This window comes from Ictalurus furcatus, chromosome 21 (genome assembly GCF_023375685.1).
Source record: "Ictalurus furcatus strain D&B chromosome 21, Billie_1.0, whole genome shotgun sequence".
NCBI lineage: Eukaryota > Metazoa > Chordata > Actinopteri > Siluriformes > Ictaluridae > Ictalurus > Ictalurus furcatus.
The window spans coordinates 20,724,015-20,741,524 of NC_071275.1; the positions used below are offsets into that span (position 1 = coordinate 20,724,015).

Consider the following 17,510-nt stretch of genomic DNA (forward strand, 5'->3'; position numbering starts at 1 on the left):
TTACATCTTCAGCCACCACAACTGTATGTTGTCGTTGCTACCACTTTGTATTGATTATTACACATTTGTATTTAAAAACTTTTTTCTAAACATTATAGGCAGTCAGTTCAAATAATTAAAACATGGAATCTGTCCTTGGCCAAGTACACAAATCTGAGAGAATATTGGAAACCTCTGCTAGTTTAGCTGGCTAGAAGGGCTAGAGCTTTGTCTTTACACAACTTTCTCCCAGTTTAGTAATATCTAATCCATTATCACCACAAGTTTCTTCCTACTGCATGTTAGCCAAGAGGATGAGAGATATGCTTCCTCTGAGACATATTAAGACAGCCACAGCATCTTTTTGAAGTACCGGCTGCCGGAGCTGGAGGCTCTACCCAGGGATCAGGGCCAGTTTTGCTCTCTTGTACTCCTGGTCATGCATGATGCCATAACTATGGCATTGAATTTAAACTTCCAATCTCCTAATAGGTCACAGCCTTTGATGGTTGTGCCATTTGGAATCTCTTGAATTCTTAAGAAAGTTTAAACCTTGCATAAGGCAGTGTAGGATTAAATCTGGTAATGTATGGAAAAATTATAAAATGCTACTTGTCATACTGTTACTTACATACAATTGCTATACTAAGGTCCATTTTTTTATTTGGCTTCTACGTTTGTGTAGGCATGGAAGCTTTTTGCTCCAAAGATTGAGAACAAAATACTATACTTCTAAAACAACACATAACATATGTCCATGACATTCTTCAATATCAGGGGTTCTCAAACTTTTTGGAAGCAGTGAGCCCTTAACCATAAAATACATTTCATGGATCCGTTAGTACAGATTTATTTTATGAGCATAATCGAACTATTTAAATATTAGTCTTATTTTTCAAACGTGTACAGTAATATTTTTGCTATTTATTAGAGCCACAGAGCTTTTTATTTATTATTTATTTATTTATTTATTTTTTAAAAAAGGGCTTTCCATAAACAGACCACATTGGGTACATCTTTTTAGGTCAATTATTTATAGACATTTAAAAAACAATTGTGAGTCTTAGGTTAAACTCATTGAAATCAAGTGACCAGTTAGAATAGCAAATGGCAAGAACTCAATAATAAATAAACTAGCTCTCATAATGGTGGATTGTGATGTTTTTGTAGCAAAAACAGAACACAGGCCCCTTGATTATGCTTCAAGGACCCTACTTTGACAACCACTTCTTTATTAAAGATGATTGATAATTTTTTTTATTAATCTGTATGAGAGCCTTGTTGTTCAGAATGATTGTGTGTGTGTGTGTGTGTGTGTGTGTGAGAGAGAGAGAGAGAGAGAGATAAAGAGATAGAGAGATTCCTGGCTAAACCTTAGGCACCATATACTCATTTCACTCCACCTTATACATAACCCCTTGCCTTTAATTATGACCTAAATCTAGACTGGGTTGTAACATTACTTGGACAACTTTTGCTGGGTACTAGCCACTGCATACTGGGAACATTCCATGTCTAGCCATCTCAGGTTGGCCCTTGTCAAAGTCGCGTGCCCATTTTTCTTGCTTCCAACACATCAACTTCGAGAACTGACTGTTCACTTGCTGCCTAATATATCCCACCCCCTGTCGGTGGTTTTAATTTTATGGCTGATTGGTGTAAATCTGTTAAGAGTGCTAAAGTTAAAGTGATAAAACCTTGTAGGTGATGTCTAAGTTGCTAACTAATGGGACTCAAATGGAAAACAAAACACTGGGTAAATGACAAAAGAATTTTAACATTGTTTATTGTTATGCTGTTATTAGAACACAAGTAAGTCATATTATCTGACTACTTCCAACACTGTCAAATCTGAAGTTCTCTCATTCTGCTTCCTTGCCCTGGAAAAAAATACAAGAAAATACATAAGGTATATTAGTTTGCATCACAGAACAAGACAGTAGTGAAATACTTGTAAAATGTATTGTAGATTCTGATTGAAAGTAGAGCAATATAATATGGTAGAACACACCTCAGATCTATAATCAAATGTCAAGTAAATTATTTTTATTTAAAATAGAGCATACTTTTCCAATATCTCTGCTCTTGGCTCTCAGCTTGTTGACCTGTGACTCAGCAATGTCCGCACGCTCCTGAGCTTCTTCCAGCTCGTGCTGTACTTTCCTATATCTGGACAGGTGAGTGTTGGCCTGCTCCTCCTTTTATAGTGGAGACAAAAGTTATAGAATGCATCTGCTTAGTACAAAACAAAAAAGAAGCGCTTTATGTAAATTAATTTTTTTTGCTGGCTTCTGCTGCATTTCATTTTACATTTTACAACTATCATACATTTTCTGAAATTAATTAGAACCTTATTCATAATAAAGCCTTGTTCCAAATATTTGGGTCAAACATATACTGCAAAGCAATAATAACTTACAGCTTCCTCAGCCTGCCTCTTGTAGGCCTTCACTTTCAGCTGCAGTTTGTCCACCAGATCCTGCAGTCTATTCACATTCTTCTTGTCCTCCTCAGTCTGTTCATTTAAATATTAATAATAGTTTTTATTTGGTAGATATTTTGGATGCTTTGTACAGCTTGTAATATACATTATATATTATTACCTGGTAGGTGAGTTCCTTCACTCTCCTCTCATATTTACGTACTCCTTTAACAGCATCAGCGCCACGTCTCTGCTCAGCTTCGACTTCACTCTCCAGCTCACGCACCTGTAAAATTAACGTTATTTTTCAAATGCTAATTGGTAACCAAAATATCAGAAGATCACAATTACTGTGTTTTAATTTCACAGCGTGTAATATACCCTGGCTTCCAGTTTCTGGAGCTGCTTCTTTCCACCTTTCATTGCAAGGTTCTCAGCCTCATCCAGACGGTGCTGCAGATCTTTTACTGTGACTTCAAGATTCTTCTTCATTCTCTCCAGATGGGCACTGGTGTCTTGCTCCTTCTTCAGCTCCTCTGCCATCATGGCAGCCTAAATTGTGAGGAGAACATGTATTTCATGTATAACCTTATAGGATGTTTCTTCCAGATGGTCTCTACAACAATTGTCAAATAATTGTGATTCTATTACTGAAGTCACTCACATCAGTGATAGCCTTCTTTGCCTTCTCTTCGGCATTTCGTGCTTCCTGGACTGTGTCCTCTACCTCACCTTGGACTTGAACAAGATCTGCCTCAAGCTTCTTCTTGGTATTGATAAGGCTGGTGTTCTGGAGTGAAATGTGTGGTTAGTATTTTGATGTATTTCATTTCGTATGTATATTTTTATATAATTTTTTAAATATATTTATATTTATTATTTATGTTATTTTTTATCAATAACATGTTGATGTGTCTTTCCTACCTGGGAGTGCAGCAGTGTCACACGCTCACTGGCATCAACCAGCTCCTGTTCTGCCACTTTGCGGCCTCTCTCTGTCTGCTCCAGTGCAGCTCTCAGTTCCTCAATCTCTGCCAGCATCAGGTTATTCCTGCGCTCTACCATGGCCACTTGCTCTTTCATGTCTTCCTGTCCTCTTATAGCCTCATCAAGGTGCAGTTGGGCATCCTGTAGGAAATTTGGAGACGATTTATCTCTCTTACCTGATACCAGACAAGACAGTAACTAAGACTAAGAAATATTGTGTGCATTCAAATACCTTGAGCTGTCCTTGAACATTTCTGAGCTGTTTCTGGGCCTCAGCAGCCTGGCGGTTGGCATGGCTCAGCTGAATCTCCATCTCATTGAGATCTCCCTCCATCTTCTTCTTGACCCTCAAAGCATCATTCCTGCTCCTGACTTCAGCATCCAGAGTGGTCTGCATGGACTCAATCACCCTCTGGCTGTTTCTCTTGATCTGCTCCATCTCCTCGTCCTTCTCAGCCAGTTTCCTGTCTATTTCACTTTTCACTTGAGTGAGCTCTAGTTGAATACGAAGAATCTTGGATTCCTCATGCTCAAGTGTGCCCTGAAGTATTATGAAAAGAATATGTTACATTTTCTATATTGGATTCTGTATCTGGATTGGATTTCCATTCAAATAATAATGGAAACTAAATATGTAATTTAGTACCTCAGCCTCTTCTAGGGCAGTTTGGATTTCTGATTTCTCAGTTTCCACTGTCTTCTTTGCTTTCTCCAGCTCATGAATGGTCTTTCCAGTTTCACCAAGTTGTTCAGTCAGGTCAGAGATCTCCTCTATGAAAATTTTGAATCTTTTTGAGTAACACTACAGATATTTGTTTTAAAAGTAACTTTTTGTGTAATCTTAAGCATAATACATACGTTGCAGATTTTTATTCTCTCTCTTTAGGGTCTCCAGATGGTCAAGAGCTTCCTCGTACGAGTTCTTCATCTTGAAGAGTTCAGTGCTGAGAGAACGAGCCTCTTTTTGAGCTCCCTCTAGTTCAGCCTGACCTTCTTCATACTTCTGCTTCCATTCTGCCAAGACCTAAACGTGACCACATATAAAATGTCTACACATTATGTACATCTATGGATAAAGAGATTGATTTTCAAACAAATGTTCACCTTGTCGAAGTTCCTTTGCTTTTTGTCAAGGTTTGCTGCAAGGGCATTGGCTCTCTCCACATCGATCATGAGGTCTTCCACTTCACCCTGCAGCCTTTGCTTGGTCTTCTCCAGAGAAGCACATTTTGAGTTCACAGCTTCAATGGTTTCCTCAGCCTCTTGAAGCCGCTGAGCAAGCTTTTTCCTTGTTGTATAAAAAAGTTTTGTTGCCATCTTTGGTAAAAATGCTTTAAGGGATTCATTTTTCCATTCAGACATGTTTTATGTTGTTTTTTCTTACTTGGCCTCCTCAAGCTCCTCAGTACGCTGGATGGCATCGGTCTCGTATTTGGTTCTCCACTGAGCCACCTCACTGTTGGCCTTGGACATTGCACGCTGAAGCTCAGCCTTGGCCTCCTGCTCTTCTTCAAACTGCTCTCTGAGCAGATCACAGTCATGACGAGCTGATTGGACACTATGAGCGAGGGCATTCTTGGCCTATAGAACAAATCAGTGTCATGAAATTGATTTAATCGCAGATCATTCAAGGTTTTTAAAACTATGCACTCTCTTACTGCTAATAGATACATACTTTTACTTCCTCTTCAATCTGTCTCTTGAGTTCCTCAATCTGTTGAGTGTGGGCCTGCTTGCCTCTGGTCAACTGAGAAACAAGAGCTTCTTTCTCCTCTAGTTGGCGTCCAAACTCACCTTTGATCACAAAATAAATTGGCACTCATGGCATTGCTTTCTTTGACCATATCTGTGATTTTCTTTTTCTGTATTGTATTAGTATGTGGTTTTGTTCTCTTTAAAGTATTATACTCACCATTTTCAGTCTGTAGCCGTGCTTTTTGCACATTTACGTCATTAAGTTGACGTGTGTGTTCATCATTCCTGGTTTTTAGCTCGCTTAATTGGTCCTCTAATGTACGGCACATCTTCTCAAGATTAGACTAGACAATGAAAGCAGTTAATGTTTTTATTATCATTATTGCAGTTAGTAGTAGTTGTTGTTGTAGTATTATAAACAAATAAATAAATTAACAAGTTAATTCATGAATTAATTAATGTTGGTCTTCATTTTTAAGGATATTTTAAAGAAACTTGCCTTTGATTTTGCCACAGCCTCCAAGTTACTTGCCAGGTCATCTATTTCCATCTTATATTCACTCTTTTCCTTCTCCAGCTTCTGTTTGACACGCTGGAGGTTGTCGATCTGCTCTCCAAGCTCAGCAACGCTGTCAGCTTGTTTCTTGCGGAGTGCAGCAGCTGTGGCTTCATGCTGCAGAGTGGACTCTTCCAGATCACGACGCAGTTTCTGGAACTCCGCCTCGCGCTTCTTGTTCATCTCGATCTGAGCAGCGGTGGCACCTCCAGCTTCCTCAAGCCTCTCACTGATCTCCTCAAGTTCCCTGGAGAGATCAGCTCTCTGCTTCTCAACTTTAGCACGAGCTGCGCGCTCAGCCTCAATTTCTTCCTCCAGCTCCTCAATGCGAGCCTACAGTGTTTTCAGTATAGTATAAATAATGCAGTTTATATTTACTTCCTTATTCTGCATTGAGTTTTTCTTGTAACTCACCTGAAGTTCCTTGATCTTCTTTTGCAGCTGAGCACCCAAAGATTGTTCATCCTCAATTTTCCCAAGAAGCTGGCTAACCTCAAAATCCTTCCTGTAAATCAGTAAATCACAATTTATTATTAAAATATAATAACGGTAAGGACAGAAAATAAAATTAATTTGTAGTACATGCTCTCACCTTTTGATCTTTTCGTCAGACTGCTGCTTGTCATTCTCCAAGTCCATTATGGACTCCTGGGCCAGTTTCAGGTCACCCTCAAGCTTTCTCTTGGCTCTCTCAAGGTCCATACGCAGCTTCTTTTCTTGTTCCAGAGAACCTTCCAGCTAAATTGTCCAGAAATTAGTTAATTTATAATCAACAGTAAGACATAAATAAGTTTGGGAGTGCAGAATGTATCCTTACATCATCGACTTGTTGCTCAAGTTTTGTCTTTGATTTGGTCAGAGTGTTGACTTTGTCTTCCTCTGCCTGGAGATCATCCAGAGTCTGCTGGTGTGCCTCTTGGAGGGCTTTCTTTTCTTTGCTTAATTTAGCAATAGCTTCATCTTGTGAAGTCATCTCTTCAGTAAGGTTTTTTACCTATGAATAAATCATTGACTTTAATTTACCATATTCACTCTAAATATATATATATATATATATATATATATATATATATATATATATATATATATATATATATATAAATCATAAAAATATTAAAAATCTAGTAAAATATTGAGTAAAATTTAAACCTTGTTCTCAGTGGCATGTTTCTCCTTTTCCACTTTGGCCAAGGTGAGCTCCAGGTCATCAATGTCCTTCTTCAGCTCAGAGCACTCGTCCTCTAGTTTCCTCTTCTTGGCAGTCAGCTCAGCATTGATTTCCTCCTCATCCTCCAGTCTCTCATTTGTCTCTTTGAGTTTAGCTTCAAGCTGGATCTTGCTCTTGATGAGTCCCTCACACCTTTCCTCAGCATCAGACAGGTTTTCTGATTCCTGTTCATCCAAATGCCTTATTATAATGGCTTTATTTATTTAGAATGATAAATATTTATTCCGTTTTTATTTATCCTCCCTTTGTTTATTTTCCCTACTAATTTCGAATTGCTGCTCATGCTTCATCATGGGGCGATGTAATAAAAAGTAATTACTGCCCCTTAAGCATGCATGAGCTCATTGTTGGCAAGTGTAGCTGTGATTGCTAGGAAAGAGATTAGAATGTCACCCTTTCCCCCAGGATTACAACCAGTTTTACTGTCTTATACTCCCGGCCAAGGATGTCTGTGGCATCTTAGGGGTTTGAACTAACAGTGATTGGCAATAGGGCAAATGCTCCTCTGTTGTGTGACACAGGAGCCCCATGGTTTTATTGTTAATTTCCCCTGTATACAGAGCTAGGTAGCTGCATGCTGGGTATGTTTTAAAAACTTACAGCTGCTACTTGGAGTTGCAGGTCATTTTTCTCTTGTAGCAGAGACACCATTTTCTCCTCGAGCTCTTTCTTCTTGGCCAGTGCCTTTGCCAAGTCCTCCTTCATTTTATCAAAGTTCTCTTTCATGGCAGCCATTTCCTTCTCAGTCTCTGCAGACTTGAGAAGAGGTTTGATCTTGAAGTAAAGCTTCATCCATGGCCAGTGTTTCACATTCATGAATGATCGGATGTTGTATTGAATCGCAAAGATGGCCTCTCTGTTAAAGGATTATTCAGGTCAGTTTGTTGAACCAAATTTAAAATTTGTTAATGGTCATGTGAGTATCATACCTTCTCTCCATCATCTTGATAAACTCCCTTCTCATGAGGAAACCACGGCATAAAGCCTGAGTCATGGTCACTAGCTCAGCTAGTTTGTCATCTCGCATCTCTTCAAGAGTACCCAGAAGACCAGCTTTGAAGAACACCTGTAAAATGCTTACATTATTTTACTTGGTTCTCATTAGATGGATTAACAATATGATAATTTATCAAACTTACTTTGGTGTGTCCAAACTTGTACTGGGTGTGGTCCACATCAATGGAGCCCAGGAGTTTCTCTGAAGCTTTTTTGTTGTCAATGAACTGTCCTTCTGGGATGACACTGGCATTCAATACTTTGTATCTGTTTTTAAATTTACAACATAATTAAGACATAAGAACAGCAGAAACATTACAAATATTGAGCTGTAGTAACTAAATTAATGACCTCTGCTTGAAGTCACCATAGAGGATTCTGCTTGGGAATCCCTTTCTGCAGATTCTGATACCCTCCAGCACACCATTACACCTCAACTGGTGGATGACCAGAAAGTTCTCCATCAGACCTAGAGTAGACAAATGAATCAGTTTCCTACTGCATCGTTAACATCTGCAGATCAATTAACACCAAAAAGAGATCAACATACCTGGAGTCTTAGACTCGTTGGGAATCAAACAACGTACAAAGTGAGGGTGAGTGCTCCTCAAATTCGTCATCAGTTTGCCCAAGTTTTCCTGTAGAATTGTAAGCAATAACATGCAAGTTTTCATTTGCAGAACTCAGTTGATAAACACTCGTATATACCCTTCTCAGAGGTAAAATGTTTCTTACCCTAAACAGAGCAGACACTGTCTGGAAGGAGCCACCCTTCTTTTTCCCACCTTTCTTTCCACCACTCTCGGCTTCAAGGAAGATGTGATTAAATTAGAATGAACAGACGTTGCTGTTATCTTTTTATTTACTTGATGTATTTAAGACCACACATGCTATAATTAAGTGTCACATTTTACAAATGATTTTCGATGTTATTCCTGTTCTATAGCTTATTTGGTTCTCGCACTATGGGATTACCTCAAAGAATCATGTATATTGCTAAAGAACTAAGAATACCAAAAGCTCATACTTATAATTATTGAATTTACAACTATTAAAATATATCAAGGTTAATCTTACCCTCAGCTGATGCATGGGCTGCGTACAGGAAGCACAGCAGTTTGTTTGCTGACTTCTGGTACAGCTGCACAACAGAGTCATTCAGTGGATCCTTGTTCTTGTCCAACCAGCCAACAATGTTGTAGTCCACAGTGCCGGCGTAGTGCACCAGGGAGAAGTGGGCCTCAGCTTTGCCTTTGGCAGGCTTTGGCTTTTGAAAGGCAGCACTTTTTCCAAGGTGCTGGTCATGCAGCTTGTTCTTGAAGGATGTGTCTGTGGCTTTGGGAAACATGCACTCCTCTTCAAGGATGGAGAAGATGCCCATTGGCTGATAGAAGAAAAAGAATGTTTATTAAGCACAATGTTGACAAAGGCTTTGTTGGGGAAGGAAAAAAAAATCGATTACCTTCTCAATAAGTTCAATGCAGGCAGCCAAGTCCATTCCGAAGTCAATGAACTCCCACTCAATACCTTCTTTCTTGTACTCCTCTTGTTCCAGCACGAACATGTGGTGGTTGAAAAACTGTTGCAGTTTCTCATTTGTGAAGTTAATGCAGAGCTGCTCCAAGCTGTTGAACTGTAGATATATTAGACATTTCCAAGTTATTGTTTAAACCAGTGGAACACTCTTCATGGAGAAAAACAAATATTTACATCAAAGATCTCAAATCCAGCGATGTCCAGTACACCAATGAAGAACTGTCTTGGCTGCTTTGTATCCAGCATCTCATTAATTCGGATGACCATCCACAAGAACATTTTCTCATAGATGGATTTGCAGAGGGCACTGACAGCGTTGTTCACCTGAAAAAAGTACATAGATTTACTGTAGGCACTTTTATCTTAGAAGAAAGATGGGATACAATCACATATCTGAACAGTTTTGGGGTTAAAGGCATTGCTCAAAAGGCCCGCATTGGTTTGAACTCTGATTGCTAGCTCAGAAAATTAACCACAAAGCTACCACTTTTTCAGAGAGGACACATTACCTGAGGTACAGTCTGGCCTTTGGTCACAAACTCATTTCCGACTTTGACTCTGGGGTAGCACAAAGCTTTAAGCATGTCGGCTGAGTTCAGGCCAATGAGGTAGGCGATTTTATCAGCCACTATTAAGAACAAAAGAAACTAATAAGTTTAGCCAGTTTTGTTTTTGACCACTGTATTCAACCTATAGTGAAACCATCACTTACCCTCAGTGCCATCAGGCTCAGCCTGCTCCTCCCTCTGCTTCTGCTTGAACTTCATGTTTCCATGATGCACCACAGCACCGGTCAGCTTGTAGATGTTAATTTTCTCATCAGCGGTGAAGCCGAGGATGTCAATAGCTGTCTGTTATATGAAAGATGATTTTATATACAATTAGAATTGAACATTCAACATATGTATCTTGAAGAGTTTAGAATTTATGCTTACATCTGTGGCAATGAACTCCTCCACATCATTGATGCTCTTGACTGTGATTTCACCCTGGCTGATCATTGGGTAGTCGTAGGGGTTGGTTGTAATAAGTAGTGCCTCTGTTTAAAAAAAAAGTGGAGATGGTGATGTCAGTTATATATTTGAGTGACTGGTTTGTCTGTGTCTTAAATCTACATTGTAAATTATTGTTGTCTTCATACCAAGCAGTTCTGGTTTGTGTCCAGTCATGAGCTGGTAGAAAATGTGGTAGCTTCTCTCAGCAGACAACTGGAAAGTGACTCTTGACTTTTCCAGCAGATCTATTAATGTAACATGTTAGTCTGTTGACCCCGACTATAATAAAATTGACCAATGTAGAATATACTTCTAATGAGTATAATCTACTCTTATATAAAGGAGTCTTACAAGTTTCAATGTCAGCAGAGGCCAGCTTTCCTGTGGTCCCAAAATGGATTCTGATAAATTTGCCCTAAAATGAGAAATTGGGTATATTAGTATTTTAATTGATCGTTGTCCCCTGCAGTTTAATAAAGTATGCTAAATGGTCATATATGCAAATACATTTCTATTAAAAATCTGGATACTTACAAAACGAGATGAGTTGTCATTCCTCACAGTTTTGGCATTACCATAAGCCTCCAGCAAGGGGTTTGCTGCGATGATTTGGTCCTCCAGCGATCCCTAAATAAATTGACAGTTGCTTATAATAGGTGCCTGATCAATGCGTGTCAATATGCAGATAATAATTGACCTACCTGCATTTTGCCAGGAGTAGGCTCTGTCTTCTTCTGTCCAGACACTGCAATTGTCGCAAAGTACTGGATGACACGTTTGGTGTTCACAGTCTTTCCTGCACCAGATTCTCCACTGGGAATTCACATGCACAAAGTAGAGGGGGGAAAAAATAGACAAATATTTCTCATGTGATTATATGTAATGCACTCTTACACAAACACATACAAAATCTGGTTGCTAATCCATTTCTGTACTTACGTGATCAGGATAGATTGGTTCTCCCGGTCTGCAAAATACATTTAAATGAGTGAGTTTAACTATTTTCTGTGTAGTTTACTTAAATGATTTTTGTTCTGAAAACAAAAAAAGTACCAGTGAGCATGAACTGATAGGCGTTATCAGAGATCGAAAAGATGTGAGGTGGGGCTTCAACTCTCTTTTTGCCTCTGTATGCAGTCACAACGACTGCATCGTACACTGGGAGCCACTTGTAGGGGTTCACAGTGACGCAGAACAACCCTGAGTAGGTCTGAAGGAGAGTCAGGAGAGTCAGTATGTAGTATCACTTTATGCTTTTTTATATTAATTTTTCAGAGTTGATTCTTTGTCAAACTTACATAGATCATCCATGCTGCGTAACGCTCTTTGAGGTTATACAGCACAGCAGGTTCGTTGAGGTGGGTCATCATGGCCATGTCCTCAATTTTATCAAATTTTGGAGGGTTCATGGGAAAAATGTCATCTTCCTTAACTGTGAGAGTCTGTAGGAAAAATTTTTTAATTGGGAATTAAATATGACTTTATGAGATTTAAAAATAGTTGATGGGTTATATGGGAGGCATTTGCTTCTTTGAAAAGAGATTTACTTACTTTTCCACATAAAGTTTTGACAGTGGCTTTGCCACCTTCTTTGCTTTGCAGAACCCCTTTGAGGTACATTTCACTGGGCTCAGAAACGAAGTATGCTGTTTTGGCATCAAAAGGTTTGTTCTGAGACTCAATCCTTTCTCTCTCTGGCTTCCGGAGGAAGATGGCCGCCGGGCCAAAACATTCCATTTCTCCATCTCCCATTCTGTGATTTTACTTTCAGATATACGAAAAATATATATTTCATGAATATAGAAAAATATAACCAGTGTTACTTTTATTGAAAAGTTTTGTTGCAAACTGAAACTGAATTTCCTCAAATCATAATAGGGGCTTTTACTGAACTACCAATGTATTACACAGTAGATTAAGCAATAAAAATTCTTTTTATACAGTTTACCTTTGTCCCTGCTCCAAGAGAAACTTGTCTTGTTGTTACTGACTGGAGATGCTGAATGGAAAAAAAATAAATGTTTTTTTTTAATTTGTTAAATTAATCAATAACATTATTAATTCCTTGGATCCAGTACACATTCATTGTCACTCACCTTTCCTGGGTGCCTGCCGATCTTCGGTGGAGTATAAGATGGCTTCTTATATAGAGGAGTAAATGTTAAGTCAGCAAAGGCTGGCGTGCTCTATATGGACATGCTCCATTTAGGTGTGAATTTTTGCACACTTGATGCCTTCAGTCACATCTATGACATTGACCTTTGGATTGTCATGTTCATGTTTTGATCAGTTACATTAAATATGACCTCAATTATTACTGTTCTTTTTCAATTTAGATGTTAAGCCCAAGTGGCTTCAAATTGGCCTCAGTGTGAAATCCAATTTAAATAAAAGATTATTCCATTTGTTTAGAATGCAATGTAATGTCACTGTGTCGAAGGACAATTTGCCAAGACATTGTTGAGATTTCTTAGTATATATTTAAGGGTCTGATTTGTGGCCAGGGTTCTCTTGAGTGAACGTTCTGAAGGGTATCCGTTACTGGAGTGCAGACATTGTTTGGAGTGCAGACATTGTTTAGATCTTATGTGGATCCTAAGCTCTTTAATGCACCTTGGCATTAGAATAGAGCTCAGTATAGCTGTGGAGGAGCTCTCGGATGTCGCTGGCACTCTACACCAAAGGCCTTGGGAACATTTCTTTTGACAAAGAAGGAAATGTACGCGCAACAGTTGTCATTCTATGATAATCATGATATTTATACTTCAGCAGTCAGAGTAATGTTGTGTGGAAGACTTGAAGATTTAAATAGTATATTCCTCATATTTGTTGTGTAGTGTGGTGAAACTTTAGAAAAGTAAGAATTTATGAATTTTAATTTATTTGCAGAAAAAATATGATTTTTATTAATTTAAATGATTTCTAGTATTTGTCATCCTTATTGTCTTAATCAAATAAATGAAACAGGTCTACACTTTACATTGGGGATATGGATATTTTTAGTATTAAGTGTCTTACTGTGAGGAAAAAAAAGTCCCCCTTTTCCACTCTTTATTAGGAGACGAGAGGTGCTTAAGTCAGACCTCCTTTTAGATAGCCTTGACCTTTCTCTAAGAAAGAATTTCTTGTCTCCTGTGGTCAGATATATGATTGAACTGTCAGTTGTGCATACTGAGACATTAGTAAAGTCACACTACATATCTGGGACGATATCTTGAGATATTAAGAACTCAGTTATAATAAATGCCATAGCATCACTTGATCATTTGCTCTTGTAGACTGATGCTTATTTAAAATTAAATACAAGAATAGTTATTGATATTGATATTGAGTTGAGCTGATATTTGTTTGTCAGGGAAAGCTGGTGTGTGGTGGGTATTCTGGCGCACTATGGCTGCCATTGCATCATCCAGGTGGATGCTACACACTGGTGGTGGTTGAGTAGATTTCCCCCATACAATGTGAAGCGCTTTGAGTGTCTAGAAAAGTATTAAATAAATCTAAGGAATTATTAATTATGAAAGTAATTTGCAGTGTATTTGCAATATTTCATGTTGTCCTGTCGGAAGTCTGAGATCTGCCCATCATCACCAGATGTTGCAGTAATTGTCTTTTGTTTATTTGTAGTTATTTTCTTGTGGCATACATTTTCAACTAACAACCTAACAGACACCGTTAACATGGAGTCAGAAAGTGTTAAAGTGTGTAAATGTTAATGTGGCCTGGGCTATTCTTCCAACTCATGTCACTGTTGTTATATGTGTTAACATATTAACATGCATATGAGTCAGTAAATATACCAACCTCAATGTTTATAGCCTGCTGTTACCATCACGGTTAGTCATATAATGAGCTAGAACAGAACTATTGCAGACATTAGCAAGAATATCAGACTTCTTGAGCATCAGTGAATGTTTGCACCTTTTGTAATAGTTTTGTATGAATCCCTCAATTGTCCTAAGTGTGATAAGACAGATCTAAAAATCATATAGCCACTGCTGGAAAGGGGTCAAATATGCAGAAGATGCTGGAAAACCAAATAGAAACCCAGAGGATTTTTCTGAAGAACAGTGGGCAGTTTAACTGCTCAGGACAAATGAGGGACTCATGAACAACTATCACAAAACATAAAAACAGTCACTGATCATCCAGGTAACAACACACAGTACTAATAAGCATATGTAAACTTTTTAACTGGTTCATTTGTGCAAATTCAGTCATTAGTGTGTCTTGTGGACTATATGTAAACATCTCTTATGTGAAATAGCATATTCAGGGAAGGACTAAATAAAAAACTAAATGCAATATTAATGATTCCTCTTTTTTTCCACTTATTAACATTTTGCAGATTCTGCAAGGGGTATGTAAACTTATGAGCAAAACTGTAGAAAAAAAGGAAGCCTGAAATGTAAAGCAGCAGCACTGGTTTACATCCACTTTATAGATTCATATGAGAACTGAGAAGTGGATCCAATTTTAGAATATGACTTGACTCAGTAACTTCAACTCGTAAAAGAAGGGTAAGTAGTCATTTTGGGCTACCTAGTTCTCCTTGGGTTAAGATTGTATTACCCTCACAGAGATTCCAAAGCTCCCTAAGGAATTTCAAGGCATTCATGCACATCAACATGGTAACATATGGCTTCTAAAATTATGATTTATTATCTCCACAAGGTTGGTTTTATTTTAGGAGTTAATGCAAACATAGCTGCTTGCTCGGCTGTACCATCAGTGGCTTTGCTATTGTGGTATTGAATTAAAGCTGTTATCACAGTGACATTGAGCTGTGTTGTTAGAGCTTGAGTTGTCTTAGTACCACAATTCAAATATGCTTATTTTTATAAGACAGTTATCATTAAAAGGCAAGGAAGGGCATGATGTCAATAAGGTGAGCATACGTTCTTCATTTGTATTCTGTTATGATATTTCTGTTTTGTAGCTATGCATTTTGATACATTTATATACCCCAAAAGAAAACTGGCTTCGCATTATAAACGTTTTTAGTTCTTAACTACATTTGCTGTTTAATTACCAAATTATTAATAATTTACAATTGCTAATTGGAATGGTTTGAAAAATGCATGTATTTTAATGTTTCTGAAGGACAGTGTTATGTAGTGTCATGTATTTAAGCAGCAAAACATTCCATTGTTGTGAAGTACATCAGCATCTGCTGCTTTGGTTTGAGCATGTTACTGAGAAAAAATCCAAATGAACAGTACACCTAAATATATACAGTGAGGGAAAAAAGTATTTGATCCCCTGCTGATTTTGTACGTTTGCCCACTGACAAAGAAATGATCAGTCTATAATTTTAATGGTAGTTGTATTTGAACAGTGAGAGACAGAATAACAACAAAAAAATCCAGAAAAACGCATGTCAAAAATTTTATAAATTAATTTGCATTTTAATGAGGGAAAAAAGTATTTGACCCCCTCTCAATCAGAAAGATTTCTGGCTCCCAGGTGTCTTTTATACAGGTAACGAGCTGAGATTAGGAGCACACTCTTAAAGGGAGTGCTCCTAATATCAGTTTGTTACCTGTATAAAAGACACCTGTCCACAGAAGCAATCAATCAGTCATATTCCAAACTCTCCACCATGGCCAAGACCAAAGAGCTCTCCAAGGATGTCAGGGACAAGATTGTAGACCTACACAAGTCTGGAATGGGCTACAAGACCATTGCCAAGCAGCTTGGTGAGAAGGGGACAACAGTTGGTGCGATTATTCGCAAATGGAAGAAGCACAAAAGAACTGTCAATCTCCCTCGGCCTGGGGCTCCATGCAAGATCTCACCTCGTGGAGTTACATTGATCATGAGAACAGTGAGGAATCAGCCCAGAACTACACGGGAGGATCTTGTCAATGATCTCAAGGCAGCTGGGACCATAGTCACCAAGAAAACAATTGGTAACACACTACGCCGTGAAGGACTGAAATCCTGCAGCGCGCGCAAGGTCCGCTGCTCAAGAAAACACATATACATCCCTGTCTGAAGTTTGCCAATGAACATCTGAATGATTCTGAGGACAACTGGGTGAAAGCGTTGAGGTCAGATGAGACCAAAATGGAGCTCTTTGGCATCAACTCAACTCGCCGTGTTTGGAGGAGGAGGAATGCTGCCTATGACCCCTGGAACACCATCCCCACCGTCAAACATGGAGGTGGAAACATTATGCTTTGGGGTTTTTTTTCTGCTAAGGGGACAGGACAACTTCACCGCATCAAAAGGACGATGGACGGGGCCATGTACCGTCAAATCTTGGGTGAAAACCTCCTTCCCTCAGACAGGGCATTGAAAATGGGTCGTGGATGGATATTCCAGCATGACAATGACCCAAAACACACGGCCAAGGCAACAAAGGAGTGGCTCAAGAAGAAGCACATTAAGGTCCTGGAGTGACCTAGGCAGTCTCCAGACCTTAATCCCATAGAAAATCTGTGGAGAGAGCTGAAGGTTCGAGTTGCCAAACGTCAGCCTCGAAACCTTAATGATTTGGAGAAGATCTGCAAAGAGGAGTGGGACAAAATCCCTCCTGAGATGTGTGCAAACCTGGTGGACAACGACAAGAAACGTCTGACCTCTGTGATTGCCAACAAGGGTTTTTAAACCAAGTACTAAGTCATGTTTTGCAGAGGGGTCAAATACTTATTTCCCTCATTAAAATGCAAATCAATTTATAACATTTTTGATGTGCGTTTTTCTGGATTTTTTTGTTGTTATTCTGTCTCTCACTGTTCAAATAAATCTACCATTAAAGTTATAGACTGATCATTTCTTTGTCAGTGGGTAAACATACAAAATCAGCAGGGGATCAAATACTTTTTTCCCTCACTGTAGATGATACTAAAGGATTTGCATTGTGATTCATATTTGTGACATTAAAGAACTACCAAGAAATACCAACCAAATAACAAGAAATACCAACCATTTTTGTTGTTCCATAGTTTCACTCTTGTCTTTATATCAAATGTACAGTGTTAAATAAATATTTTGAAATTGTAGTTTTTGTAATTGATTTTTTTCTTTGAAAAGCAAGACAAAATAGTAAAAAGCACATTTTGACTATTTAATTTATGCAATGGTGAAAAAAATGGCTTGGTATTTGGCCTT

At 38.4% G+C, this 17,510-nt stretch overlaps 1 protein-coding gene across 1 annotated transcript; it reads right to left on the reverse strand.

Annotated features, from left to right (window-relative positions):
• Positions 1–1,748: 1,748 nt before the first annotated feature.
• On the reverse strand, positions 1,749–12,511 carry LOC128625257 (myosin heavy chain, fast skeletal muscle). The gene is made up of 41 exons (XM_053653452.1): positions 12,491–12,511; positions 12,343–12,393; positions 11,946–12,158; positions 11,693–11,836; positions 11,448–11,604; positions 11,334–11,361; positions 11,096–11,207; positions 10,929–11,021; positions 10,746–10,809; positions 10,541–10,639; positions 10,335–10,438; positions 10,112–10,250; positions 9,909–10,027; positions 9,574–9,723; positions 9,326–9,496; positions 8,941–9,247; positions 8,599–8,669; positions 8,414–8,501; positions 8,215–8,332; positions 8,007–8,130; positions 7,797–7,933; positions 7,468–7,723; positions 6,789–7,031; positions 6,457–6,633; positions 6,232–6,377; positions 6,054–6,144; positions 5,583–5,972; positions 5,301–5,427; positions 5,064–5,182; positions 4,773–4,969; positions 4,493–4,676; positions 4,247–4,412; positions 4,035–4,159; positions 3,621–3,929; positions 3,326–3,529; positions 3,066–3,191; positions 2,783–2,953; positions 2,583–2,687; positions 2,399–2,494; positions 2,046–2,177; positions 1,749–1,859 (listed from the first exon to the last, which is right to left on the reverse strand). The coding sequence occupies exons 3-41, from the start codon at positions 12,144–12,146 to the stop codon at positions 1,842–1,844; spliced, it is 5,808 nt and encodes a 1,935-aa protein (XP_053509427.1). The 5' UTR covers positions 12,147–12,158; positions 12,343–12,393; positions 12,491–12,511; the 3' UTR covers positions 1,749–1,841.
• Positions 12,512–17,510: the final 4,999 nt, after the last annotated feature.

Excerpts from the sequence above, each read along its gene's own strand:
- LOC128625257 (XM_053653452.1), bottom strand. The coding sequence starts at position 12,146 with ATGGGAGATGGAGAAATGGAATGTTTTGGCCCGGCGGCCATCTTCCTC. Across the intron at positions 11,837-11,945 it reads TCAAAACTTTATGTGGAAAA|ACTCTCACAGTTAAGGAAGA; the intron begins GTAAGTAAATCT and ends TTTTTCCTACAG. Across the intron at positions 10,439-10,540 it reads ACACAAACCAGAACTGCTTG|AGGCACTACTTATTACAACC; the intron begins GTATGAAGACAA and ends TTTTTTAAACAG.